Here is a 22,890-nt window from a genome sequence, read left to right as displayed (position 1 = left end):
CTCGGCAACTGAAATCTTCCTCAAAAATCTCTCACGCACATGGCAACAAGCCGACTGCCCATCAGAAAGATGCCCCCCCCCCTTCGCAACCCCGCCTACGTGGCGACGTACAACCAATCCGAGCGGCGCGCCGCGGCCTCTGAGTGACAGCTGCGCGATGGTGGCGCATGCGCGTGGAGCCTCCGCTCCCGGTCCCCTCCCACCGCTGCTGCCTGCGTCTCCCTCGCCTTGTGTGTAACGAGTGTGGGAGGAAGAGCGGGGCGATCGGGGCGGACAGTAAAGACATGAGAGCTCGGTGCCGCGCCTCCGACTCCAGGCAGTCCCCGGGCACGTTGGCTGTGCTGTGATCGGCTCCTCGGCATTGCACGGAAGACTCCGATCGCTGTGTGTGTGAGATCCCGGAGACATGGCCGCGGAGGGATACCAGTACCGGGCCCTGTTCGCCTACAAGAAGGAGCGGGAGGAGGACATTGACCTGCGGGTGGGAGACATCCTGACCGTAAACAGAGGGACTCTGGTGGCCCTGGGCTGTGGGGAGGGCGGAGAGGCCCGGCCCGAGCAGATCGGATGGCTGAACGGCTTCAACGAGAGTACGGGGGAGAGGGGCGACTTCCCGGGCACCTACGTGGAGTATATCGGCCGGAAGAAGATCAGCCCCCCGACCCCCAAACCACGCCCCCCTAGACCGCTGCCTGTGGCCCCTGGGGCCCCCCGGACCGAGGCTGGAGCAGAATCGCAGGGTGAGTCCCCGATCTGGTCTGATGTGTGTATGCTGTGATTGTACGATTGCCATCGCAGGCCCCATTCACACCTCCGTGTTCCACCAATGCATGCAAAACCTGCAAAATAAAAGCGCTAAGGCTTCCCGAAAACGCGTGGCGATCAGTGCCCCCGAAACGCGTGGCGATCAGCCCCCCGAGACGTGCCACAGCGCGTCTGTCATTGCGACGCAAGGAAACGCGTAAAAAGAAAAAGGTGTGCAAAAAAGGTGTGAATGGGGCCTGACGCTTCTCTGGATCGATCGCATTAGGCGGTTGTATGGTGTATGTCGCCAGCTGGTTGATCGGAACGATGGTTTCGGCAGCCCAATCGAATTGCCATAACTACCCTTCCGATCGGCCGGGATGGAGGATTATTGATCATGCTGGCATCAATCGGCAGCACTGAGAGGATTTGCTGATCAATTAGATTGTATTTGGAGCAATCGGGTTAGGAGGGTGTATGGTGGACGAACGATTTTATTATCTGATCATGTGATGGGCACAATCAAATTGCCATAACTTCCCTTCTAATAGATTTACATTGTGCCGAGTCCATCGGCCGGGATGGAGGATTATTGATCAGGCTGCATCCCTTGGCAGCGATTTGCTGATCAATTAGATTGTATGTGTGGTGGATGCTGCCAGGCGACCAACGATTTTATTATCTGATCATGTGATGGGCACAATCAAATTGCCATAACTTCCCTTGTGATTGATTTTACATTGTACTGAGTCCATCGGCCGGGATGGAGGATTATCAATTGTGTTGCATCGATCGGCAGCACTTAAACGATTTGCTGATCAATTAGGTTGTACGGTGGACGCTGCCAGGTGGTCATACAATTTTTATCATGCAATCCACCAAAACAATCGTATCGGCAAACCCATGATCGATCGTGTTGCATGGATTGGCAGCATGGAGACAATTCGCTGATCGATTATTATATTTGGATCAATCCGATTATGAGAGTAGATGCTGCCGGGCGGCCGAACGATTTTATTATGCGATCCATGAGACGTACGATCAAGATGATCAAATTGCTACAACTTCCCTCCTGATTGATTTAAATTAACTGATCAGCCAGGATGGAGAATTATCAATCGTATTGCAGCGATTGGCAGCTCTGAGTTGATTAGCTGATCAGTCCGATTCATGAGGTTGTATGGTGTCGGGTGCCCATACGATTTGATCATGCAGCCAAAATGATCGCGTCGACCACCCATCAAATTGCCATAAGTTCCCTTCCAATCGATCGGCCAGGATGGATCATTTATCAATTGGCAGCACTGAGAGAATTTGCCGATCAATCGGATTTTTAAGGCTGTATTGTGTACAGTGCTGGGTGCCCATACGATTTTATTATCCGATCGTGCAATCAAAAATGATCGCATCGGCAACCCATCCAGTCGAATTACATTAAACTGAGTCGATCGGCCAGGATGAAAAGCGATCTTTCATGTTGCATCGATCGGCAGCACTTTGATGATCAATCAGATTATGAGGTTGTATGGTGTATGCTGCCAGTTGGGCGTACAATTTTTTTATCATCTGATCCACCAAAATGACCAATATTGGCAACCCTGTATCGATCGTGTTGCAGCGATTGACAGCACTGAGCAAGTTTGCTGATCAATCGGATGATAAGGTTGTATGGTGTACGCTGCCAGGTGACCGTACGATCTTATTATTAAAATGATCGCATCAACCAACCATCACTTCCCTTCCAATCGATTTGCATTGAACGGATTTAATCGGCCAGGATGGAGAATGATCGATCGTGTTGCTGAGATGATTTGCTTATCAGGCCAGGTTCTCATGTCTGTGTCGCCTGTATCGGTGGTCATACACCCTTCAATCAGCCGTCAGTGTCTTTTCCAATCGATCTCCCCTGATGGGAATAATCGATCTTTACATGATGACCCATTGGAAGTATTTGACACACGCGCGAAATGGACCCTGATTGATAATCGAACGATACGATTCGAAGTTATTGATCCCATCTCACAGGACTTTGATGCACTTCTGGGGGAGATTTACTAAATCTGGTGCAGCTGTGCATGGCAGCCAATCGGCTTCTAGCGTCGGCTTGTTCAATGAAGCTTTACAATAAAACCTGGAAGCTGGTTGGTTACTATTCAGAGTTGTACTTTTAGTAAATCTCCCCCACAGTGTAATCGGGTTCCATGGCAGCACACCAAAAACGTTGTGAAACCCGGTCATAGATCATAATTGGATCAATCGGAATCCGCTTCACTTTTGTGTGTCGTATCCACTGAATGGGTCAACAACTAAAGATCAATTCTTCCTATCAGGGGAGATCGATTGGAAAAATAACTTATCGTTTATTGAAGCGTGTATGGCCACCAAGACAGGGTGTGATCAATAACCTATGAGCCTATCTTCCATACCTCCCCTGTGAGTGTGATAGTCACCGAATGTATCGTCCACTATCGATTGACTATTCTGATCAATTTTCCCAGATAGAAAACATCTGGGAGTCCTGCATGCTGGGACTAGTGGTGGTCCCCCTATAGGTGGCGGGGAGTCCTGCATGCTGAGACTAGTGGTGGGAGTCCTGCATGCTGGGACTAGTGGTGGGAGTCCTGCATGCTGGGACTAGTGGTGGTCCCCCTATAGGTGGCGGGGAGTCCTGCATGCTGGGACTAGTGGTGGTCCCCCTATAGGTGGCGGGGAGTCCTGCATGCTGGGACTAGTGGTGGTCCCCCTATAGGTGGCGGGGAGTCCTGCATGCTGGGACTAGTGGTGGTCCCCCTATAGGTGGCGGGGAGTCCTACATGCTGGGGTTAGTGGTGGTCCCCCTATAGGTGGCGGGGAGTCCTACATGCTGGGGTTAGTGGTGGTCCCCCTATAGGTGGCGGGGAGTCCTACATGCTGGGGTTAGTGGTGGTCCCCCTATAGGTGGCGGGGAGTTGAGCACTCTGTGTGTCCGTTTTTTGCAATGCTCCATCACACTCATCTCTAACGTCCTGCACCATGATTGAAACATTTGCTGATGACTTCACAGACGTTCCATGACGTATCTAATGGTTAGAGGTCTGAGGACTGGGAGATCACCTGGAGGAGTGAGGACCGCAGCCAGTTTAGAGACGGATTTCTAAAGTGCTTTCAAGCCCTGAACATTTTTTACCCCTTAATTCCTTGTCTGCATTATGGTAAAAATTGTTTAGGTAAAAGTATCAGCTCCCCTATACTTACCCGAGTCCTCACTCGATCCAGCGCTGTGCCCAGTTGTAGGTGTTCTCTGCTCTTACAGGCTTGGCTGAGAGCAATGGGAGTGCATTGGTTCCCACTACTGTCAGTCAAATCCTGTGTCGGGGCAGTGGGGGGCGATGCCAAGCTGCACTGTTTGTGTCTGTGGACGCAGGCAGCGCAGCTTGGGATTGAGCCCGCAGGTTTTTCCCCCATAGCAATTGACTTCCTGTGGTGGCACATGAAGAGGAGGAGCTAGAAGCATTGGTGGGGCATCCAAGAGGAAGAAGTTCTAGGTCACGTTCTGCAGTTCTTCTTTCCTCTCCTTTTTCTTTCCTCTCCTTTTTTCTTTCTTTTCTTTCCTCTCCATCTCTTTCTTCTTTCCCCTCCATCTCTTTCTTCGTTCCTCTCCATCTCTTTCTTCTTTCCTCTCCATCTCTTTCTTCGTTCCTCTCCATCTCTTTCTTCGTTCCTCTCCATCTCTTTCTTCTTTCCTCTCCATCTCTTTCTTCTTTCCCCTCCATCTCTTTCTTCTTTCCCCTCCATCTCTTTCTTCTTTCCCCTCCATCTCTTTCTTCTTTGCTCTCCATCTCTTTCTTCTTTGCTCTCCATCTCTTTCTTCTTTCCTCTCCATCTCTTTCTTCTTTGCTCTCCATCTCTTTCTTCTTTGCTCTCCATCTCTTTCTTCTTTGCTCTCCATCTCTTTCTTCTTTGCTCTCCATCTCTTTCTTCTTTGCTCTCCATCTCTTTCTTCTTTGCTCTCCATCTCTTTCTTCTTTGCTCTCCATCTCTTTCTTCTTTGCTCTCCATCTCTTTCTTCTTTGCTCTCCATCTCTTTCTTCTTTGCTCTCCATCTCTTTCTTCTTTGCTCTCCATCTCTTTCTTCTTTGCCCTCCATCTCTTTCTTCTTTGCCCTCCATCTCTTTCTTCTTTGCCCTCCATCTCTTTCTTCTTTGCCCTCCATCTCTTTCTTTTTTGCTCTCCATCTCTTTCTTCTTTGCCCTCCATCTCTTTCTTCTTTGCCCTCCATCTCTTTCTTCTTTGCCCTCCATCTCTTTCTTCTTTGCCCTCCATCTCTTTCTTCTTTGCCCTCCATCTCTTTCTTCTTTGCCCTCCATCTCTTTCTTCTTTGCCCTCCATCTCTTTCTTCTTTGCCCTCCATCTCTTTCTTCTTTGCCCTCCATCTCTTTCTTTTTTGCTCTCCAGCTCTTTCTTTTTTGCCCTCCATCTCTTTCTTTTTTGCTCTCCATCTCTTTCTTCTTTGCCCTCCATCTCTTTCTTCTTTGCCCTCCATCTCTTTCTTCTTTGCCCTCCATCTCTTTCTTCTTTGCCCTCCATCTCTTTCTTCTTTGCCCTCCATCTCTTTCTTCTTTGCCCTCCATCTCTTTCTTCTTCCCCCCCTCCCCTTTTCCATCTCTCCCCCCCTCCCCTTTTCCATCTCTCCCCCCCTCCCCTTTTCCAATTTTTTCTTATTCTCCATCTCTTTCTTCTCTCCCCCCCCTTTCTCCATCTCTTTCTTATTCTCCTCCCCTTCTCCATCTCTTTCTTCTCCCTTCTCCATCTTTCTTGTCCCCCCCCCCCCTTCTCAAACTCTTTCTGTCTTCTCCCCCCCCCCCCTTCTCCTCCCCCACCCCCTTCTCTGGGTGGAAACCCCTTTTAGCAGTAGTTCAACCTCGCCATTGGCACAGTTTTCTCTAATGACAGCCACAGAACTTCCTTTCTATTATCTTCTATAACCCGCACATGTATGGCCCTGGTGTGGGAGTGTTGCTGGCGTTCTGTGCTATGTTTATAGAAACTCTACACTGCACACCAATTTAGAAACAATGTTTACAAACACTGTAGAATGACTTGGGTAGCAGTTGCTCAATGTTTCTGCCGTGAATCTCTTATTACAGTAGAGTGAACTAATAGCCTTGACACATGACCCCCCCCCCCCCCATCTATGTGCTGCTTTGTTGCCTCTAGGTGATCCCTGGGCATTGAATTTGTGAGATATTATCGTTTCTACTTGGTAATGTAATATGCAAATCTTGTGGCTGCGTGAGACGCCCCGTCTATCCTTCTCTTTTTTTATTAAATTGTCAGTCTGGGCGATCTCTCATTTGAAGCATATTTCTGTAGGCTTTGTTCTAGACGTTCTTGAGCCTATCTGAACTGTGAAGCAGTGGAATGTGCTGGCTTTGCACAAAGAAGGGCCAGTTCCTGTAGTTGGCTATTGAGTTTTCTCTTCCTTTTTCCTGTGCTGTATGCAGATCGCCGAGCTTTGTGTAGAAGACAATGGGGCAGAGGCCTCTTCTTTTATCGGTGGACGGGTGACAGCGCCATTGCTTTCTGGCTCTATGTGCGGCTTGGACAATGTTGGAGACTGTAGACCGTTTTGATGTTTGACACGATTGTTGGGTCTCCTCAACGCTTCATTTAAAGCAGGGGGGCCCGCCAGCTGTTGCAGAACTACAAGTCCTATCATGCCTCCGAGTAATTGTAACTGCCAGCCTTGCAATGCCTCATGGGAAATGTAGTTCCACAACAGCTGGCAGGCTGTTGGTTGCCTACCTAGGATTTAAAGTAAAAGCTGTCAGTAATCCAAAGTTTTCATAGGAACTGGAATGCAGCTTTGTAATAGCAGCATGCATGTCTTTGCTATATGGAGGGGAACAGCTTGTCTGCATTGTCAGACGGAAGAGGCGCGTTATGGGGGGACCGGCTCTTATGCAATGCTTGCTTAGTTCTGCTTTCTTTATAGGAACCCGTCCAGTCCTCTCCATGATGGAGGATAATAAAGGAGCAGATGTGCTTGGATGACTTTTTATATCTTTCCAATTAGTTACAAACGCACTGAAACGTTTCTTCCACCGAAGCGTTGCAAGTATGCGTGGTTCTGCCACGTGATCTCTCTTAATTACATCTAACAAAGTTTGTATTTTGGCAACAAATATTTTGGATGTCTATTTTGTAGGTATGTTGCAACATATCTGGCTTCGAATTATCGAATGATAGTTGTCACTAACTTGTGTTCACTTTGCAGTTATACAGACATTGAGTTATTTATATTCTAAAATCATTTATAAAGAATCTGCAGAAAAGCGGTTTCCTGGCTTAAAACTGCCACCTACTGGTTGTCCGTAATGCAAGGCTGTATTATATTAGAGTTGAACTAGTGATCACTTTGCATGGGGAGTAACTTTGTTCTATATGTTCATTTTTTTTTCACTCATTTACACCATGTCTATTGATCTGCATCATTCAATGCAAGCTCAGCTCAAGCACACCATTGTTTTTTTTTTATTCTTATTTATATCAGGAAGCCGGTCCCAACGGACCACACACAAAGTAATAAAGCATCACAACAGAATACAAGTAAAGGGACTCGTGTGAAACCACCATTGTTTTCTATGTACCTTGTTCACGCTATATAGGTGCACTACAAAAAAAATGTAGTTTATTTGCATTTTTTTTTTTTTGCAATGCACTACCATTTAAATATTTTTTGTTGTATTAACCCTTGATGTGCCCTGTACACAAAAAGTATGTAGAAACGTGGCGCAATACATGAAAGCGGATCTTCACTGCATCTGCGCACCACAAACCATTAACACTTTTTTTTAAATACATTTTTAACAAAGCAAATTTGCCCATCCACCCATGTTTCTATGCTTTATTTTGTTGAGAAATTACTTAAAAAAAAAAATAAAAAAATAAAAACCCTTAGCATTTCTGTCCGTGGCCATTTTAAATAAGGGCTAATGATTCATGTAGCATTTACTTCCTGGAATCCATCTGCCCTTAGCTCAAGAATGCTTGTAGGGGGGGGTGTGCTTCTCTGAGATGACGACATTTGCTTAGGCAATAAATTAGGAAGTTACAGAAGAAATTGGGGATCGACCGATATAGTTTTTTCTGTGTCGATACGATATTTCGGCGATCTCTCCTGCTGAATGAATATATATATATATAATTTTGTACATTTTTTATTTATCACTGTATTGCTGTCACGAGGAATGTAAACATCAATTGTGACAGTAATGGGCAGTGACGGGTAGGCCCCTTTCACACGGGGCGGATCACTAATGATCCCCCCCGTGAACCTCTGCTTGCTCAGCGGGGATCGCTCCGTTGATCCCCGCTGAGCCGGCAGATGACAGGGTGGTCCCCGCACACTGTGCAGGGACCGCACTGTCTTTTTCTCCGCTCTCGCCTATGGGGGGACCAGATGAACACGGACCGTCTGTCCATGTTCATCCGATCTGATCCGCCAGACGGATGGAAATGTAGGTTTTTCCTCCGTCACACTTTGGCGGAGCTGGTCGGATGTCAGCGGGGATGTCACCGCTGACATCCGCGGCTCCATAGAGGAGCACGGAGCGCCCGTTCAGGTCCGCCAAAAAAACTGTCAGGCGGACCTGAACGGGCCGCCCACGTGAAAGAGCCCATACTCTTTATAGAGAGATTGGTGGTCTGTAAGACCCCCAAACCCCTCCTCCGCACTTCAAAGTATTCAAAACGTCAAGTACGGCGTTTTTGAATACTTTATTTTTTTAAAACTGGCGCCTTTTAAGATGCCAGTAATTCAGGAAGTGATGTCATGACATTGCTTCCGAGTTACTAGATCCGAGACCCGAACGAAGCATCAGCTTTGTTTGGGTCTTCTGCCAGCCGGTTGACGTGTCGGGCTGGTTGCTCAGGCTTTCTCGGTGGGATGGGAGAGCCGGGGCAAGCGGCGGAATGCGGTGGTGGGGGGGGAACATCCCTTCATGTTGCTTGTAATAACAGCCGAGCGGTTGCTGAGCCACATCGGTTGTTCTTACAATAAAGCCGACCGTCCGCTCTAAAGAACAGCACATGTGCATGCATCACCCCGGTAAAACCCCTTGAAGCATCATCGGTCAGTTTTTTGACCGATACATCTAAAAAAGTGAATATCAGCGGCCAATAATTGGTCGATCTCTAGAAGAAATGTAAAAAAATAAGTTTAAGGGTGGGTTCACACCTATGCAAATTGGATGTGGTTTCTCCGCATCCAGTTTGCTTGGTAGAAAATTGTGACCGGCTCTCTTTGGAGCCGCTTCACATATCTTCGCTACGGCTCCCGTGCGAATTTGCGCTGATCCGGAGCCATACTCTGATTGAGAATGGCTGATGTTCCCTTAAACCAGAAATTTCCTTAAAGTCAGGAGTGACAGTTAGCTTCTAAAGGTTCATTCCATGAAAAACTGATGTTTTGTCCCACCCATTGACTGGGCTGCGTCATGAGCTTATCCTGCCTATCATTTCATAGGGAGAACGTTCTTCCAAACAATGCTACATGTGTGACAGGATCATAGCCTTTCTCATTGACTTGAACACTGAGATGATATGCAGATTATATTCATAAGGTAATTATACAAAAAAAATATGGCATTAAATGTTTTAAATCTGTCAAGGATCTTGCAGCAGGATCTGTGCTCCAAATTCTTTAAGAGGTTGTAAACCTCCAGGAAACAAACCTGCAAGACAAAGCAAGGCATAATGAGCTAGTGATGCATACTAGCTCATTATAAAATACTTACCTTAGAATGATGTCCTGCAGTGCCGTCGCATTCCACTCCCACGGCCGACATCTTTCCCAGATTTACTTCTGGGTTCGCTGGCTCCGGAGCTGTGATTGGCCAGACCTGCAATGATGTCACTCCTGCGCGTGGTTGCTGCCAGTCATGGCACGGTTACTGAAGAAACGGCACGAGTGGGCCTTTCCTTTAGTGCGCATGTGCTGATGACGTTGGCAGCGTATATATTAAATTTCTCCTAAACGGTGCAAGTATAAGATATTTGCAGTACCTACAGGTATGCCTTACTATAGGTTTACCTGTAGGTACAATTAAAGAGGAAGACTTTACTTCCTTTTGAAATCGGCCACAAGCTTTGGAAATGGATTTCAATCTGAATTTTTTATTTTATTTTTTATCATTGCACTTGTGTGGCATTGTCCTTGGAGAAGACAATTCACAAACCTTCTGAGCGGATCTTCTAAAAGGTAATTTGTTGCATCTTAAAGCGGTAGTTCCCCCCCCCCCCCCCCGACACATTTTACCATCGAGACAGGCATTGTAGCGCGAGCTACAGTATGCCTGTCCCGATTTTTTTAACCCCGTACTCACCTTGTTCTCGGACATCGTAGATTTCGTCTCCCGCGGGGAATGGGCGTGCCTATGGAGAGGGAGGATGATTGACGGCCGGCCCTGGCACGTCACTCTCCCCGAAGACAGCCGGAGTAGGTCTCGGCTCTTCACGGCGCCTGCGCACAGGCTATGCGCACGCGCCGTGAAGACCAAGCCTATTTCGGCTATTTCCGGAGAAGCGTGACGCGCCAGAGCCGGCCGTCAATCATCCTCCGTCTCCATAGGCACGCCCATTCCCCGGAATCTTCGATGGACGACTACAAGGTGAGTACGGCGGTAAAAAATTCGGGACAGGCATACTGTAGCTCGCGCTACAATGCCTGATTTTAAGGTAAAATAAAAAAAAAAAAATTTTTTCCCGTCGATAGGGTGAACCCCCGCTTTAATGTGTTACCGAGCCAGCCATGCCAGTAATAAAAGCGATCCGATCGTTCCCACTTACACTGATTACTTGCTCTGCTAAATCTCCTATGAGCCCTTAACGAGCGCTAATGAGGATAAGAAGTGATAGGACAGGTGTTTAATTGCTTACTTGAGTTCTAAGCTACACAGACGTTAAACATTTTAATCAACAGTTTCTTATGTATGTTGCATTTGTATTTCGACTCCACTCCTTAAGAGTTCAGAGTTGGCAAGGCTTAGCTGTGCAAACTAGTTGAAACATGCACACCTATCCTGCGTTCTCCTTCACTTGATGAGGGTTGATTTCTAGCACTCTGCTAATCCCCATGCGGACTGAGCTCATACTTGGCAAACATGATCCATCTTCTCACATGCGTGTTTGGTTAGGCCAGTGAACCGGGTCTTAGGATATTGTGGCAGAGCTAATGTAAGTAAGAGGCTAACAACCATTCATTGTGTAACTCGGATGACCAAAATGTAAACCTCCTGTTGCCCTTGACCACCACTGACCACATCCTATTCAAGTTAAAGGGGAAACGCTGCAACTGTGCATGGTGTGGTGGGTCAGCATTTAAGGTTAAAGGGTCACTAAAGGTAAAACATTTTTTGCTGAAATGACTGTTTATTGGGTATAGAGACATAAAAGTTAACTGATTGCTTTTAAAAATGATTAAAAATTGAATTTAATCTATCATATAATGTGCCTCTAGTTTCACTTTTGGTTTTAAAGGTACATACATGAATTTCCGGGTGAGAGGTGAGTCGGGAAGACTCACAGAACAAAAACAACAAATCCAGGGCAGTGTTTTGTTTTTAAAATGAATCTGATTGGTTCTGAGCAGTTTTAGACACACAGTAATGACAGCTTAGACCACCGTGAGAAAGCTCCCAGTACTGTGGTTATAAGGAAACAGGCAACCAGGAAGTGTGGAGATCACAGCAGAATTACAGCTACTTCAAAGCAAAAACGAACATTAAACCAGTACTGCAGTAAGGTAAAGGAAGCTATTTAGTAAAAAAAAAAATTTCCTTTAGTGACCCTTTAAAGCAGGCAGTATAAAAACGTCATTTCTCAGCCGCCTCTCGTTTGCCTGCTGAAAAGTAATCCACCACTTTGTAATTGCTTGTAAAGTGCACTTAACGTGGTTGTAACCCTATTTCTTTAAGGCATAGTCCATAGCACAGTGCTTGTGCTGTGTAATTTGTCTCTTCCTAATCCAGCATTTCCATGATTCATGTAACCAGTGCAAAGCCGTTCTCTGCTCACAGCTGTCACAGCTCAGCACTGAAAGAGAGATAAAATGAAACCTTGTATCATTCTGTTTTTTTTTTTAAAGATCAAAGTGATGAACTTCGGTCTGCAAATGAGATCAGTTTAACCACTTAAAGCGGAGTTCCACTCAAAAGTGGAACTTCCGCTTATGTCGCCTCCCCTCCTCCGGTGCCACATTTGGCGCCTTTCTGGGGAAAAGGGGAAACGGGTACTTGGTTTTTGACAGGTCCCATTTCCGGAGACGACGCCGTCCTTTGGAAGTTCGGCCCCTGCATCACCCTCCTTTCTCCACCGCCGGGCGAATCGGAAAGCGCAACGCTTGCACAGTAGGGAACTGGCTGTGAAGCCAAAAAGGCTTCACTGCCAGCTGTCCCTTACCAGCGCCCGACAGCCGATCTGAAAATCAGCTGGGGTGCCGACATCGCAGAAACCCTGGACAGGTAAGAGTCCTAATATTAAAAGTCAACAGCTACAGTATTTGTAACTGCTGACTTTTTAAATTTTTCTGGCACTTGTTGTTTACAAGTTAAAATCAGTATTTTTTTTTTGCTAGAAAATTACGTAGAACCTGCAAACATATTATATATAATTTTTAGCAGAGACCCTAGAGAATAAAATAGTGGTCATTGCAATGGTTTATTTCACACTTTGTGCAGTCGTCTTTCAAACGCAATTTTTGTTGGTAAAAAATAAACTTCAATGAATTATAAAATAAACTGTGAAGTAGAGCTGCACGATTAATCGTGATCTCGATTCACACCACCCCAACCCCCCCCCCCACCCCGTGCGATCTCCAGGCTGGACTACCACGATTTTATGGGTCTCTCGGGATGTAGCCTGGAACGGAGGAGAAGCCGTCAGCAGCAGTATCTGTGATTAGCAGAGACGTAAGACACAAAGCTCTTTTGGATAACGCGATTGGCCCCTGGCTGTAACTTGCTGTGGGCTGTGATTGGATAGCGCGGGAGGAAAGTGTGCGAATGGAGAAGCTGCATCCTTGTAACGGAGAACGGACACAGAGGGAGCCCGGGACGTGTGACCTATGGCAGGGAAGTGGTGTGTGCCAATGTGGTAGCTGGAGATGAGCCCCATCTGCTCACACTATGAGGCTGCTCAGGGCCCTCATGAGAAGGGCCTCCCTCACCAGCAGAATCACCCAGGGACTGGTGGACTACTACTCCAAGTTCTCCCCCTCACCCCTCTCTATGAAGCAGTTCCTGGACTTCGGTGAGTCACACAGGGCCCCATTCATTGCCAGCCTCTCCGGACTTCTCCAGACTCCATACATGAGGAGGAATGTCACCTTCCACCTCATGCATTGCATTGAAAAGATCCCACCTTCCTCTTCATGCATGGAGAAGATCCCACCTTCCTCTTCATGCATGGAGAAGATCCCACCTTCCTCTTCATGCATGGAGAAGATCCCACCTTCCTCTTCATGCATGGAGAAGATCCCACCTTCCTCTTCATGCATGGAGAAGATCCCACCTTCCTCCTCATGCATGGAGAAGATCCCACCTTCCTCCTCATGCATGGAGAAGATCCCACCTTCCTCCTCATGCATGGAGAAGATCCCACCTTCCTCCTCATGCATGGAGAAGATCCCACCTTCCTCCTCATGCATGGAGAAGATCCCACCTTCCTCCTCATGCATGGAGAAGACCCCACCTTCCTCCTCATGCATGGAGAAGACCCCACCTTCCTCCTCATGCATGGAGAAGATCCCACCTTCCTCCTAATGCATGGAGAAGATCCCACCTTCCTCCTCATGCATGGAGAAGACCCCACCTTCCTCCTCATGCATGGAGAAGACCCCACCTTCCTCCTCATGCATGGAGAAGACCCCACCTTCCTCCTCATGCATGGAGAAGACCCCACCTTCCTCCTCATGCATGGAGAAGACCCCACCTTCCTCCTCATGCATGGAGAAGACCCCACCTTCCTCCTCATGCATGGAGAAGATCCCACCTTCCTCCTCATGCATGGGGAACACCCCACCTGCCTAGATGATAAAATGGTGGTTGTTGCATTTGAAAGCGCAAGTAGAGTGTGACATAAAATATTGCATTTTTTTGGAGAAAAATTACTTAAAAAACAAAAACTAACCAGTAAAGTTAGCCCACACTTTTTTATATAATGTGAAAAATTTTACGCTGCGAGAATCGTGAGAGAATAGCGATCTTTATTCTAAGCAAAAAAATCGTGATTCTCATTTTGTCCAGAATCGTGCAGCTCTACCGTGAAGTTAGCCCAATTTTTTTTGTATAATTTGAAACCTGTTACGCAGCGAATCCTTAGAGAATCGTGATCTTTATTCTAAGCAAAAAAAATTGCGATTCTCTATTTTATCCAGAATCGTGGAGCTCTGGTGCAGATGCATTATAGTGTAAAGTCCCGGTGACTTGTCCTCAATGTTCCACTATGGGGGAAGTTCCTTCACTGACTGCGCAGGCGCAAACTTCCCGACGGAAATCTCCGAACCTTGCCCGGCATCCAGGCTCATTCTTTAACATCCCCGTGGATTGGAGGATGTTAAAAAAAGAGCCAGGAGGCCGAGCGAGCCGTCCGAGTGCAGCGAGGACGTGAGGCCGACTGGCCACTTTCCTCTAAGTCCACGTCGCCCTGGATGCCGGCCGCCGTTCAGGGATTTCCGTCAGCAAGTTTGCACCTGCGCAGTGCTTGAAGGAACTGTCCCGATAGCTGGAACCATACCTGCGCATCAGTTCGCGCATGCGCTGGAACTTCCATGATACATGGAACCAGCACGGCAGATCACCGGCATATTATTTTGTAATATGCTTTGGGAGTTGCATCATCATTGCCGACCAATGACTATAGCATGAAGATTGCAGATGGAAGAGGAGAAGAACATATGACCACAGCAGATGGAAGAGAACGTGACCACAGCGAGGATAGCTGGAGTACGGGAAGCTTGGACCTCACAGTGCTGAGGAAAGTGGGCCTTAAATGTACAAGTACGCTAAAAGTGGAGTTACTAATCAAAGACTAAAAAACGGACACACAACTGTACAACATTCGTTAATAAAAGTAAACTGAGCCCTGAGTCTCCATGTATGAAAAGCTTCAAAATGAGGAACTAGCATAATATTAATAGAAGCAGCTGTGAGAACAACATGCCAACTGACAGGAGAGTCACATGGTGGGCAAGTAAACATCTCTTTAACATATATGCATGTGACATGACGGTTTAGGGCTGGATGTGGAAAATTGGCCACATGAGACCCTCAACCTAAATAAAGCTTCTTATTGTCAACGGCAGCATTCACCAAAGAACACGGCGCTGATGGTTTCCTCCTTGAATGAGCGACTTACTAAGGCCCTCAGAAATCCTCAGTGGGTACCAGTCCTCCTTACTAGGGCTAGTCCTTCCTTACTGAACATTCCATGCTGGTTTTTACCTGGCTCTGGTAAGTTTAGCCCCCCCATGATGTAGTATAAACGCCATCTTATGTAACATTTGCATTGTCTAGTTAACCAGCTGAAGTCCATTATTTGATAATGTGTGCAAGTTTATTTATTTTATTTTTTTGGAAACAGATAGTTTGTGAGGAAAAAAGTTCCCCAAATGTTGGCGAACCAGTCGCTGTCCTCTGCTTACATCGACCTACGTTGTGTTTGTGTCATGGCTAGCTTGCCCAGAGAACACATAACTAGGATGTTGTCGAAGGCTTTCATTTCCTGTCACTAACCCTCAACTTTCTGCAGCAATACCTTTTTTTTTTTTTTTTTTTTTTAATGTCTTTAAAATGGGTAAAGAGGTCCAGATTACAGAATTAATGTTTTCCTTGGAATTTGTGTATTTAATGTGAAGGCGGCAGCAGGGTTACAATCTAGTATGTCATGTCCCCATGGACCTCAGACTGGTCGGTCCCAGTTTTTTTCCTGTCAGGCAAGCTTCGTTGTTAAATGGCAGTCAGAGGCGTGACTGGCAGTTTCCTATGGATGCCGAGTGTCACCGCCACAGCTGTGGCGAGGTCTGGAAAAGCCAACTAGAAGTCTGAGCTATTTGGAGGTGAAGAACCATAATTGTCAGAGAACGTTCCTTCCACTTCTTTCTGGTAATTGGGCTCCTCACTCATAGCTTTAGAAAGCTTTATTTAGGTAAAATGGAGCCGTCTTCCTGTGGAAATGTCTGGAGGGGGGTAGTACACATGTGGACATAAGAGCGCTTATTCGTTTTTTTGCTTAAAGCAGTTGTAAACCGCTGCACGTTATTTTTTGTTTTCTTACCTGCAAGGCAAAGGCATAATGTGCTAGTTTGCATCACTAGTGTGCATCAGTGGACCTGAAAATGAAGCCCTCCTGAGATGCTGGAGACAGCTTCCATCTTTACCCGTCTTGCTTCCAGGGTGCAGACTCTAGCTCTGTGACTGGCCAGAGCTGCAATGACGTCACTCCCGCGCATGTGCCAGTGTCACGGCACAGGGCTCTGAACGATTGGCACGGGTGGCTGTTCCTTCAGAGCTCATCTTCCAGTGATGTCACTGGCTGCATGTACAGTAAATATCTCCTAAACGGTGCACATTTAGGAGATATTTACACTGCCTGGCAGTGCCGCATGGCAACTTATGTTACCCAAGATGTCTGTATATGCAAATATATTGCTTGAAAGGGAGTTTGGTTTTGTGCAAATAGTCCTAAGTCAGCTTAGAAAAAAATGCAGGTAGAGTGTTCCATATTTTAACCACTTGCCGACCAGCCGCTGTCATTATACTGCGGCAGATTGGCACAATCCCGCTGTACGTCGGCTCGTGCACGCAGTCCCATTGGCCAGGGAGGAGCCAATCGGCATGTCCACTGGCCACCCGCAATCGTTCCCTGCAGTGACAGGACAGGGATCTGCCTGTGTAAACCAGGCAGATCTCCCTTCTGACAGGGAGATCTCACAGATTCTGTCTTTCTCCTTTGCAGGAAGATGGATCTGTGCATTTCCCCAGTCATACAGTTCCCCATACAGTTGGGCCCCTTTCACACTGGGGTGGGAGGTGCGGTGGCGCTAAAGCGCCACTATTTTTAGTGGCGCTTTACCGTCGGAATTGCGGTGCAGATGCGGTGCGGATGCGTTCGGTTCTGTCCCTCACGGCCGAAAAAGGGTCAATACCACCGGCAATGCGCCTCTGCAGAGGCGCATTGCCGGTGGTATAGCCGCGGTTTCCCATTGTTTTCAAATGGAAGGAGCGGTAAATACACCGCTCCTTCACCACTCAAAAAATGCGGCTAGCGGGACTTTTGGAGCGGTCCTGCTGTTTGAGGTCGGTCAGGCACAAACGGGGAAAACGTTTGACCCCTTGATCGCCCCTGATGTTAACCCTCTTCCCTGCCAGTACAATAACGTGCATATTTTTTAGCACTGATTACTGTAATAATGTCACTGGTTCCCTAAAACGTGTAAAAACTGGTGTCCAATCTGTCCTTTGCAATGTCGCAGTCCAGCTAAAAATTACTGATCGCCGCCATTACTAGTAAAATAAATAATAAAAATGCCATAAATCTATGCTTCATTTTGTAGACGTGACAGCTTTTGTGCAAACCAATCAATATGCGCTTATTGTGATTTTGGTAAATGAAAAAAATACGTAGCAGAATACATATCAGCCTAAACATAAATATATTTCGGGTTTTTTTTTTTTGGAAATCTTTCATAGCAGAAAGAAATTTTAATTTTTTTTTTTTTTTTTTTAATTGTTGCTCTTTTTTTCTTTATAGCGCAAAAAAATAAAATAAAACGCAGAGGTGATCAAATACCACTAAAAGAAAGCTCTATTTGTAGGAAAAAAAAGGACGTCAATTTTGTTTGGGTACAGCATCGCATGACCGCGCAATTATTCGTCAATCATATCAGTGCCGTATCGCAAAAAATTGCCTGGTCAGGAAGTGGGCTAAAGTAGTTATTGTGTGTCATAAATCTGATATCTGATGACCCTCCATTCACCTCTATGGTCCGGTGGGTGTAAACGTACTTACAGCCGGTCCGCTAAAACGGAAGGGAATTGGTTCTCCACTGTGTAAGCGGATGGTTTACACCCGGCCGCCCATAGAGCAGAGTGGGGCTATGCCCCTGTCCTCTCTGCTTAAACGGACCTGTCCTCTAACCGCTCTGCAGACATCCCCTAGTGATCAAAACGGAAGCCGCCCACGTGAAAGGGGCCTCAGGTGGCCCTTTTCTTAGGTGGCCCTTTTGGCACCAGCCAGCTTGACAAACATCGATCTGAAGATTAATGTAGAAGATTGTATGAAAGGTGACTGCATCCAATCAGATGCAGTCACTGGATATTCTGACAGCCACGTGCACCAACTGTCAGAATACAATGGCCTGCAGAGCTGATTCATCCATCTGTGCTGTTTAGTGTGACTGGAGAGATCCTCAGATTTCTATTGTTCAGTCCCAAAGCAGCAGAATGAAAAATCTATGCATGTTATCGCTCGCTTGGATCCACTAATGCACGTATTTGTGGTAACATTGGGGTTTCATTTATACTTGGAGCTGAGATTGATGATATATACTTCAGTATATACTCTCTCTGTGCACAAACGTTTGTTGGTGTGTGTGTGGAGTGTTCCTGAAAAGCCACATTTAGAAGAGTGGAAAATCACTTTACTTTGTATGCAAAACAAAAGCTACAAACCGCAGTCCAGCACATAGAGCAGGGGTCCTCAAACTACGGCCCGCGGGCCGTATCCGGCCCGCCAGTGTGATTTACCCGGCCCGTGGACTGAAACTAGTGACAGGGCAGTGGCAATGAAACTGACAGTTTCTGAGGAGGGACACAGGCAGAGCCGCAGCTGCGGGGGAATTCCACCCCTCCCTCTCTTTGAGCAGAGAATTCACCTGACAATGCCTGCTCCTATTGGCTACATTCAGAGCCAATAGCTGGGAAACTAGAGCATTATGGGAATTGTAGTCCTGGATACCAGCAGGCTCCATGATGATTCCCTGAGAGGAGTTCAGCCCCCAACATGCCGAGTGGGAGGGGAAATAGGAAGAGAGGAGAAGAAATGCCATGAGGCATTGAGGGAGTCAGTGATTCTTTTATTACCCTCCAAGGTAACAACTTACCTCCCATCTATCTGGCTGCTCCCACTCTGTTCTACCCTCCACCTGGCTGCTCCCACTCTGTTCTACCCTCCACCTGGCTGCTCCAACTCTATTCTACCCTCCACCTGGCTGCTCCCACTCTGTTCTACCTCCACCTGGCTGCTCCAACTCTATTCTACCCTCCACCTGGCTGCTCCAACTCTATTCTACCCTCCACCTGGCTGCTCCCACTCTGTTCTACCTTCCACCTGGCTGCTCCCACTCTGTTCTACCCTCCACCTGGCTGCTCCAACTCTATTCTACCCTCCACCTGGCTGCTCCCACTCTGTTCTACCCTCCACCTGGCTGCTCCCACTCTGTTCTACCCTACACCTGGCTGCTCCAACTCTATTCTACCCTCCACCTGGCTGCTCCAACTCTATTCTACCCTCCACCTGGCTGCTCCAACTCTGTTCTACCCTCCACCTGGCTGCTCCCACTCTGTTCTACCCTCCACCTGGCTGCTCCCACTCTGTTCTACCCTCCACCTGGCTGCTCCCACTCTGTTCTACCCTCCACCTGGCTGCTCCCACTCTGTTCTACCCTCCACCTGGCTGCTCCCACTCTGTTCTACCCTCCACCTGGCTGCTCCAACTCTATTCTACCCTCCACCTGGCTGCTCCCACTCTGTTCTACCTTCCACCTGGCTGCTCCCACTCTGTTCTACCCTCCACCTGGCTGCTCCCACTCTGTCCTCCACTTCACCTGGCTACTCCAACTCTATTCTACCTTCCACCTGGCTGCTCCCACTCTGTTCTACCCTCCACCTGGCTGCTCCCACTCTGTTCTACCCTCCACCTGGCTGCTCCAACTCTATTCTACCCTCCACCTGGCTGCTCCCACTCTGTTCTACCCTCCACCTGGCTGCTCCAACTCTATTCTACCCTCCACCTGGCTGCTCCCACTCTGTTCTACCCTCCACCTGGCTGCTCCAACTCTATTCTACCCTCCACCTGGCTGCTCCAACTCTATTCTACCCTCCACCTGGCTGCTCCAACTCTATTCTACCCTCCACCTGGCTGCTCCCACTCTGTTCTACCCTCCACCTGGCTGCTCCAACTCTATTCTACCCTCCACCTGGCTGCTCCCACTCTGTTCTACCCTCCACCTGGCTGCTCCCACTCTGTTCTACCCTACACCTGGCTGCTCCAACTCTATTCTACCCTCCACCTGGCTGCTCCAACTCTATTCTACCCTCCACCTGGCTGCTCCAACTCTATTCTACCCTCCACCTGGCTGCTCCCACTCTGTTCTACCCTCCACCTGGCTGCTCCCACTCTGTTCTACCCTCCACCTGGCTGCTCCCACTCTGTTCTACCCTCCACCTGGCTGCTCCCACTCTGTTCTACCCTCCACCTGGCTGCTCCAACTCTATTCTACCCTCCACCTGGCTGCTCCAACTCTATTCTACCCTCCACCTGGCTGCTCCAACTCTATTCTACCCTCCACCTGGCTGCTCCAACTCTATTCTACCCTCCACCTGGCTGCTCCCACTCTGTTCTACCTTCCACCTGGCTGCTCCCACTCTGTTCTACCCTCCACCTGGCTGCTCCCACTCTGTCCTCCACTTCACCTGGCTACTCCAACTCTATTCTACCTTCCACCTGGCTGCTCCAACTCTATTCTACCTTCCACCTGGCTGCTCCAACTCTATTCTACCTTCCACCTGGCTGCTCCCACTCTGTTCAACCCTCCACCTGGCTGCTCCAGCTCTATTCTACCCGCCACCTGGCTGCTCCCACTCTGTCCTCCCCTCAACCTGGCTGCATCCACCCTATCCTTCCTTCCACCTGGCTGCTCCCACTCTGTTCTACCCTCCACCTGGCTGCTCCAACTCTATTCTACCTCTACCTGGCTGCTCCAACTCTATTCTACCCTCCACCTGGCTGCTCCCACTCTGTTCAACCCTCCACCTGGCTGCTCCCACTCTGTTCTACCCTCCACCTGGCTGCTCCCACTCTGTTCTACCCTACACCTGGCTGCTCCAACTCTATTCTACCCTCCACCTGGCTGCTCCCACTCTGTTCTACCCTCCACCTGGCTGCTCCCACTCTGTTCTACCCTCCACCTGGCTGCTCCAACTCTATTCTACCCTCCACCTGGCTGCTCCCACTCTGTTCTACCCTCCACCTGGCTGCTCCAACTCTATTCTACCCTCCACCTGGCTGCTCCCACTCTATTCTACCCTACACCTGGCTGCTCCAACTCTATTCTACCCTCCACCTGGCTGCTCCCACTCTGTTCTACCCTCCACCTGGCTGCTCCCACTCTGTTCTACCCTCCACCTGGCTGCTCCAACTCTATTCTACCCTCCACCTGGCTGCTCCCACTCTGTTCTACCCTCCACCTGGCTGCTCCCACTCTATTCTACCCTCCACCTGGCTGCTCCCACTCTGTTCTACCCTCCACCTGGCTGCTCCCACTCTGTTCTACCCTCCACCTGGCTGCTCCAACTCTATTCTACCCTCCACCTGGCTGCTCCCACTCTGTTCTACCCTCCACCTGGCTGCTCCAACTCTATTCTACCCTCCACCTGGCTGCTCCCACTCTGTTCTACCCTCCACCTGGCTGCTCCAACTCTATTCTACCCTCCACCTGGCTGCTCCCACTCTGTTCTACCCTCCACCTGGCTGCTCCAACTCTATTCTACCCTCCACCTGGCTGCTCCAACTCTATTCTACCCTCCACCTGGCTGCTCCCACTCTGTTCTACCCTCCACCTGGCTGCTCCAACTCTATTCTACCCTCCACCTGGCTGCTCCCACTCTGTTCTACCCTCCACCTGGCTGCTCCAACTCTATTCTACCCTCCACCTGGCTGCTCCCACTCTGTTCTACCCTCCACCTGGCTGCTCCCACTCTGTTCTACCCTCCACCTGGCTGCTCCAACTCTATTCTACCCTCCACCTGGCTGCTCCCACTCTGTTCAACCCTCCACCTGGCTGCTCCCACTCTGTTCTACCCTCCACCTGGCTGCTCCAACTCTATTCTACCTTCCACCTGGCTGCTCCCACTCTGTTCTACCCTCTACCTGGCTGCTCCAACTCTATTCTACCCTCCACCTGGCTGCTCCAACTCTATTCTACCCTCCACCTGGCTGCTCCCACCCTGTCCTCCCCTCCACCTGGCTGCATCCACCCTGTCCTCCCCTCCACCTGGCTGCATCCACCCTGTCCTCCCCTTCATCTGGCTGCTCCCACTCTGTCCTACCCTCCACCTGACTGTTCCTTCTCTGTCCTATCCTCTCCCCTCCCTTTGTGTTAGGGGTCTGTGTGATGGGGGGGGCCTGTTATTGGGGGCTCGGAGAGAAGTTTGTGATGGGGGGACCTAATACGGGGGAATCTTTGATGGGGGGATCTGTAATGGAGAGGAATCGGTGATGGGGGGGTTCCCTGATAAGGGGGTCTGTGATAGGGAGGGGGTTCTGTGATAGGGGGGTTCTGTGATGAGGGGAATCTGTGAAATACTAATAAGTTTATGTTGATTAAAATTGTTCTTTATTTTAAATATTGTATTGTTTTTTCCTGTTTTTTTTGTACTTCAAATAAGATGTGTGCATAGGTTCATATTTTTTTTAAACCATAGTCCGGCCCCCCAACAGTCTGAGGGACCATGAACTGGCCCCCTGTTTAAAAAGTTTGAGGACCCCTGACATAGAGAGTAGAAATGTGGCGTTCTTCTGCTTGGGGGAATCTTGTGATGTGGAGTAAATGGTCGGGTATTGTCCTTTGTTAGACTACAAGTAATAGTAATATAGTGTGATCTCTTTAGAGCATTGTGCTGCCGTTCCATCCACAGTCATGGGATTAATCTACAGGCTGCGCAGTAATCCGATACCGGAGCGATCCTGTCTGAGCTGGTGTAGTCCTGTTTGAGACAGGCAAGGACGTGGATATTCCACTTTGCAGGGAGAATAATGCGAGAAGACAGCATGGCTTCCCGTATACACAAGATGTATATTTTCATGTAATAATGGAACGCACTTTTTTTT

At 48.4% G+C, this 22,890-nt stretch overlaps 1 protein-coding gene across 1 annotated transcript in view; it reads left to right on the top strand.

Annotated features, from left to right (window-relative positions):
• The first annotated feature begins 217 nt into the window (after positions 1–217).
• The window catches only part of PIK3R1 (phosphoinositide-3-kinase regulatory subunit 1), a 101,379-nt gene continuing 78,706 nt past the window's right edge, over positions 218–22,890 (top strand). Inside the window, exon 1 of the mRNA XM_040339889.1 lies at positions 218–740. Coding sequence (XP_040195823.1) covers positions 407–740 — 334 coding nt within the window. The 5' untranslated portion in view covers positions 218–406. The remainder of the gene's footprint in view (positions 741–22,890) is intronic.

Source organism: Rana temporaria, chromosome 1 (genome assembly GCF_905171775.1).
Source record: "Rana temporaria chromosome 1, aRanTem1.1, whole genome shotgun sequence".
NCBI classification, from domain to species: domain Eukaryota; kingdom Metazoa; phylum Chordata; class Amphibia; order Anura; family Ranidae; genus Rana; species Rana temporaria.
The sequence above is the reverse complement of the archived record's forward strand: the minus strand, read 5'-3'. Positions and strand labels throughout refer to the sequence as shown.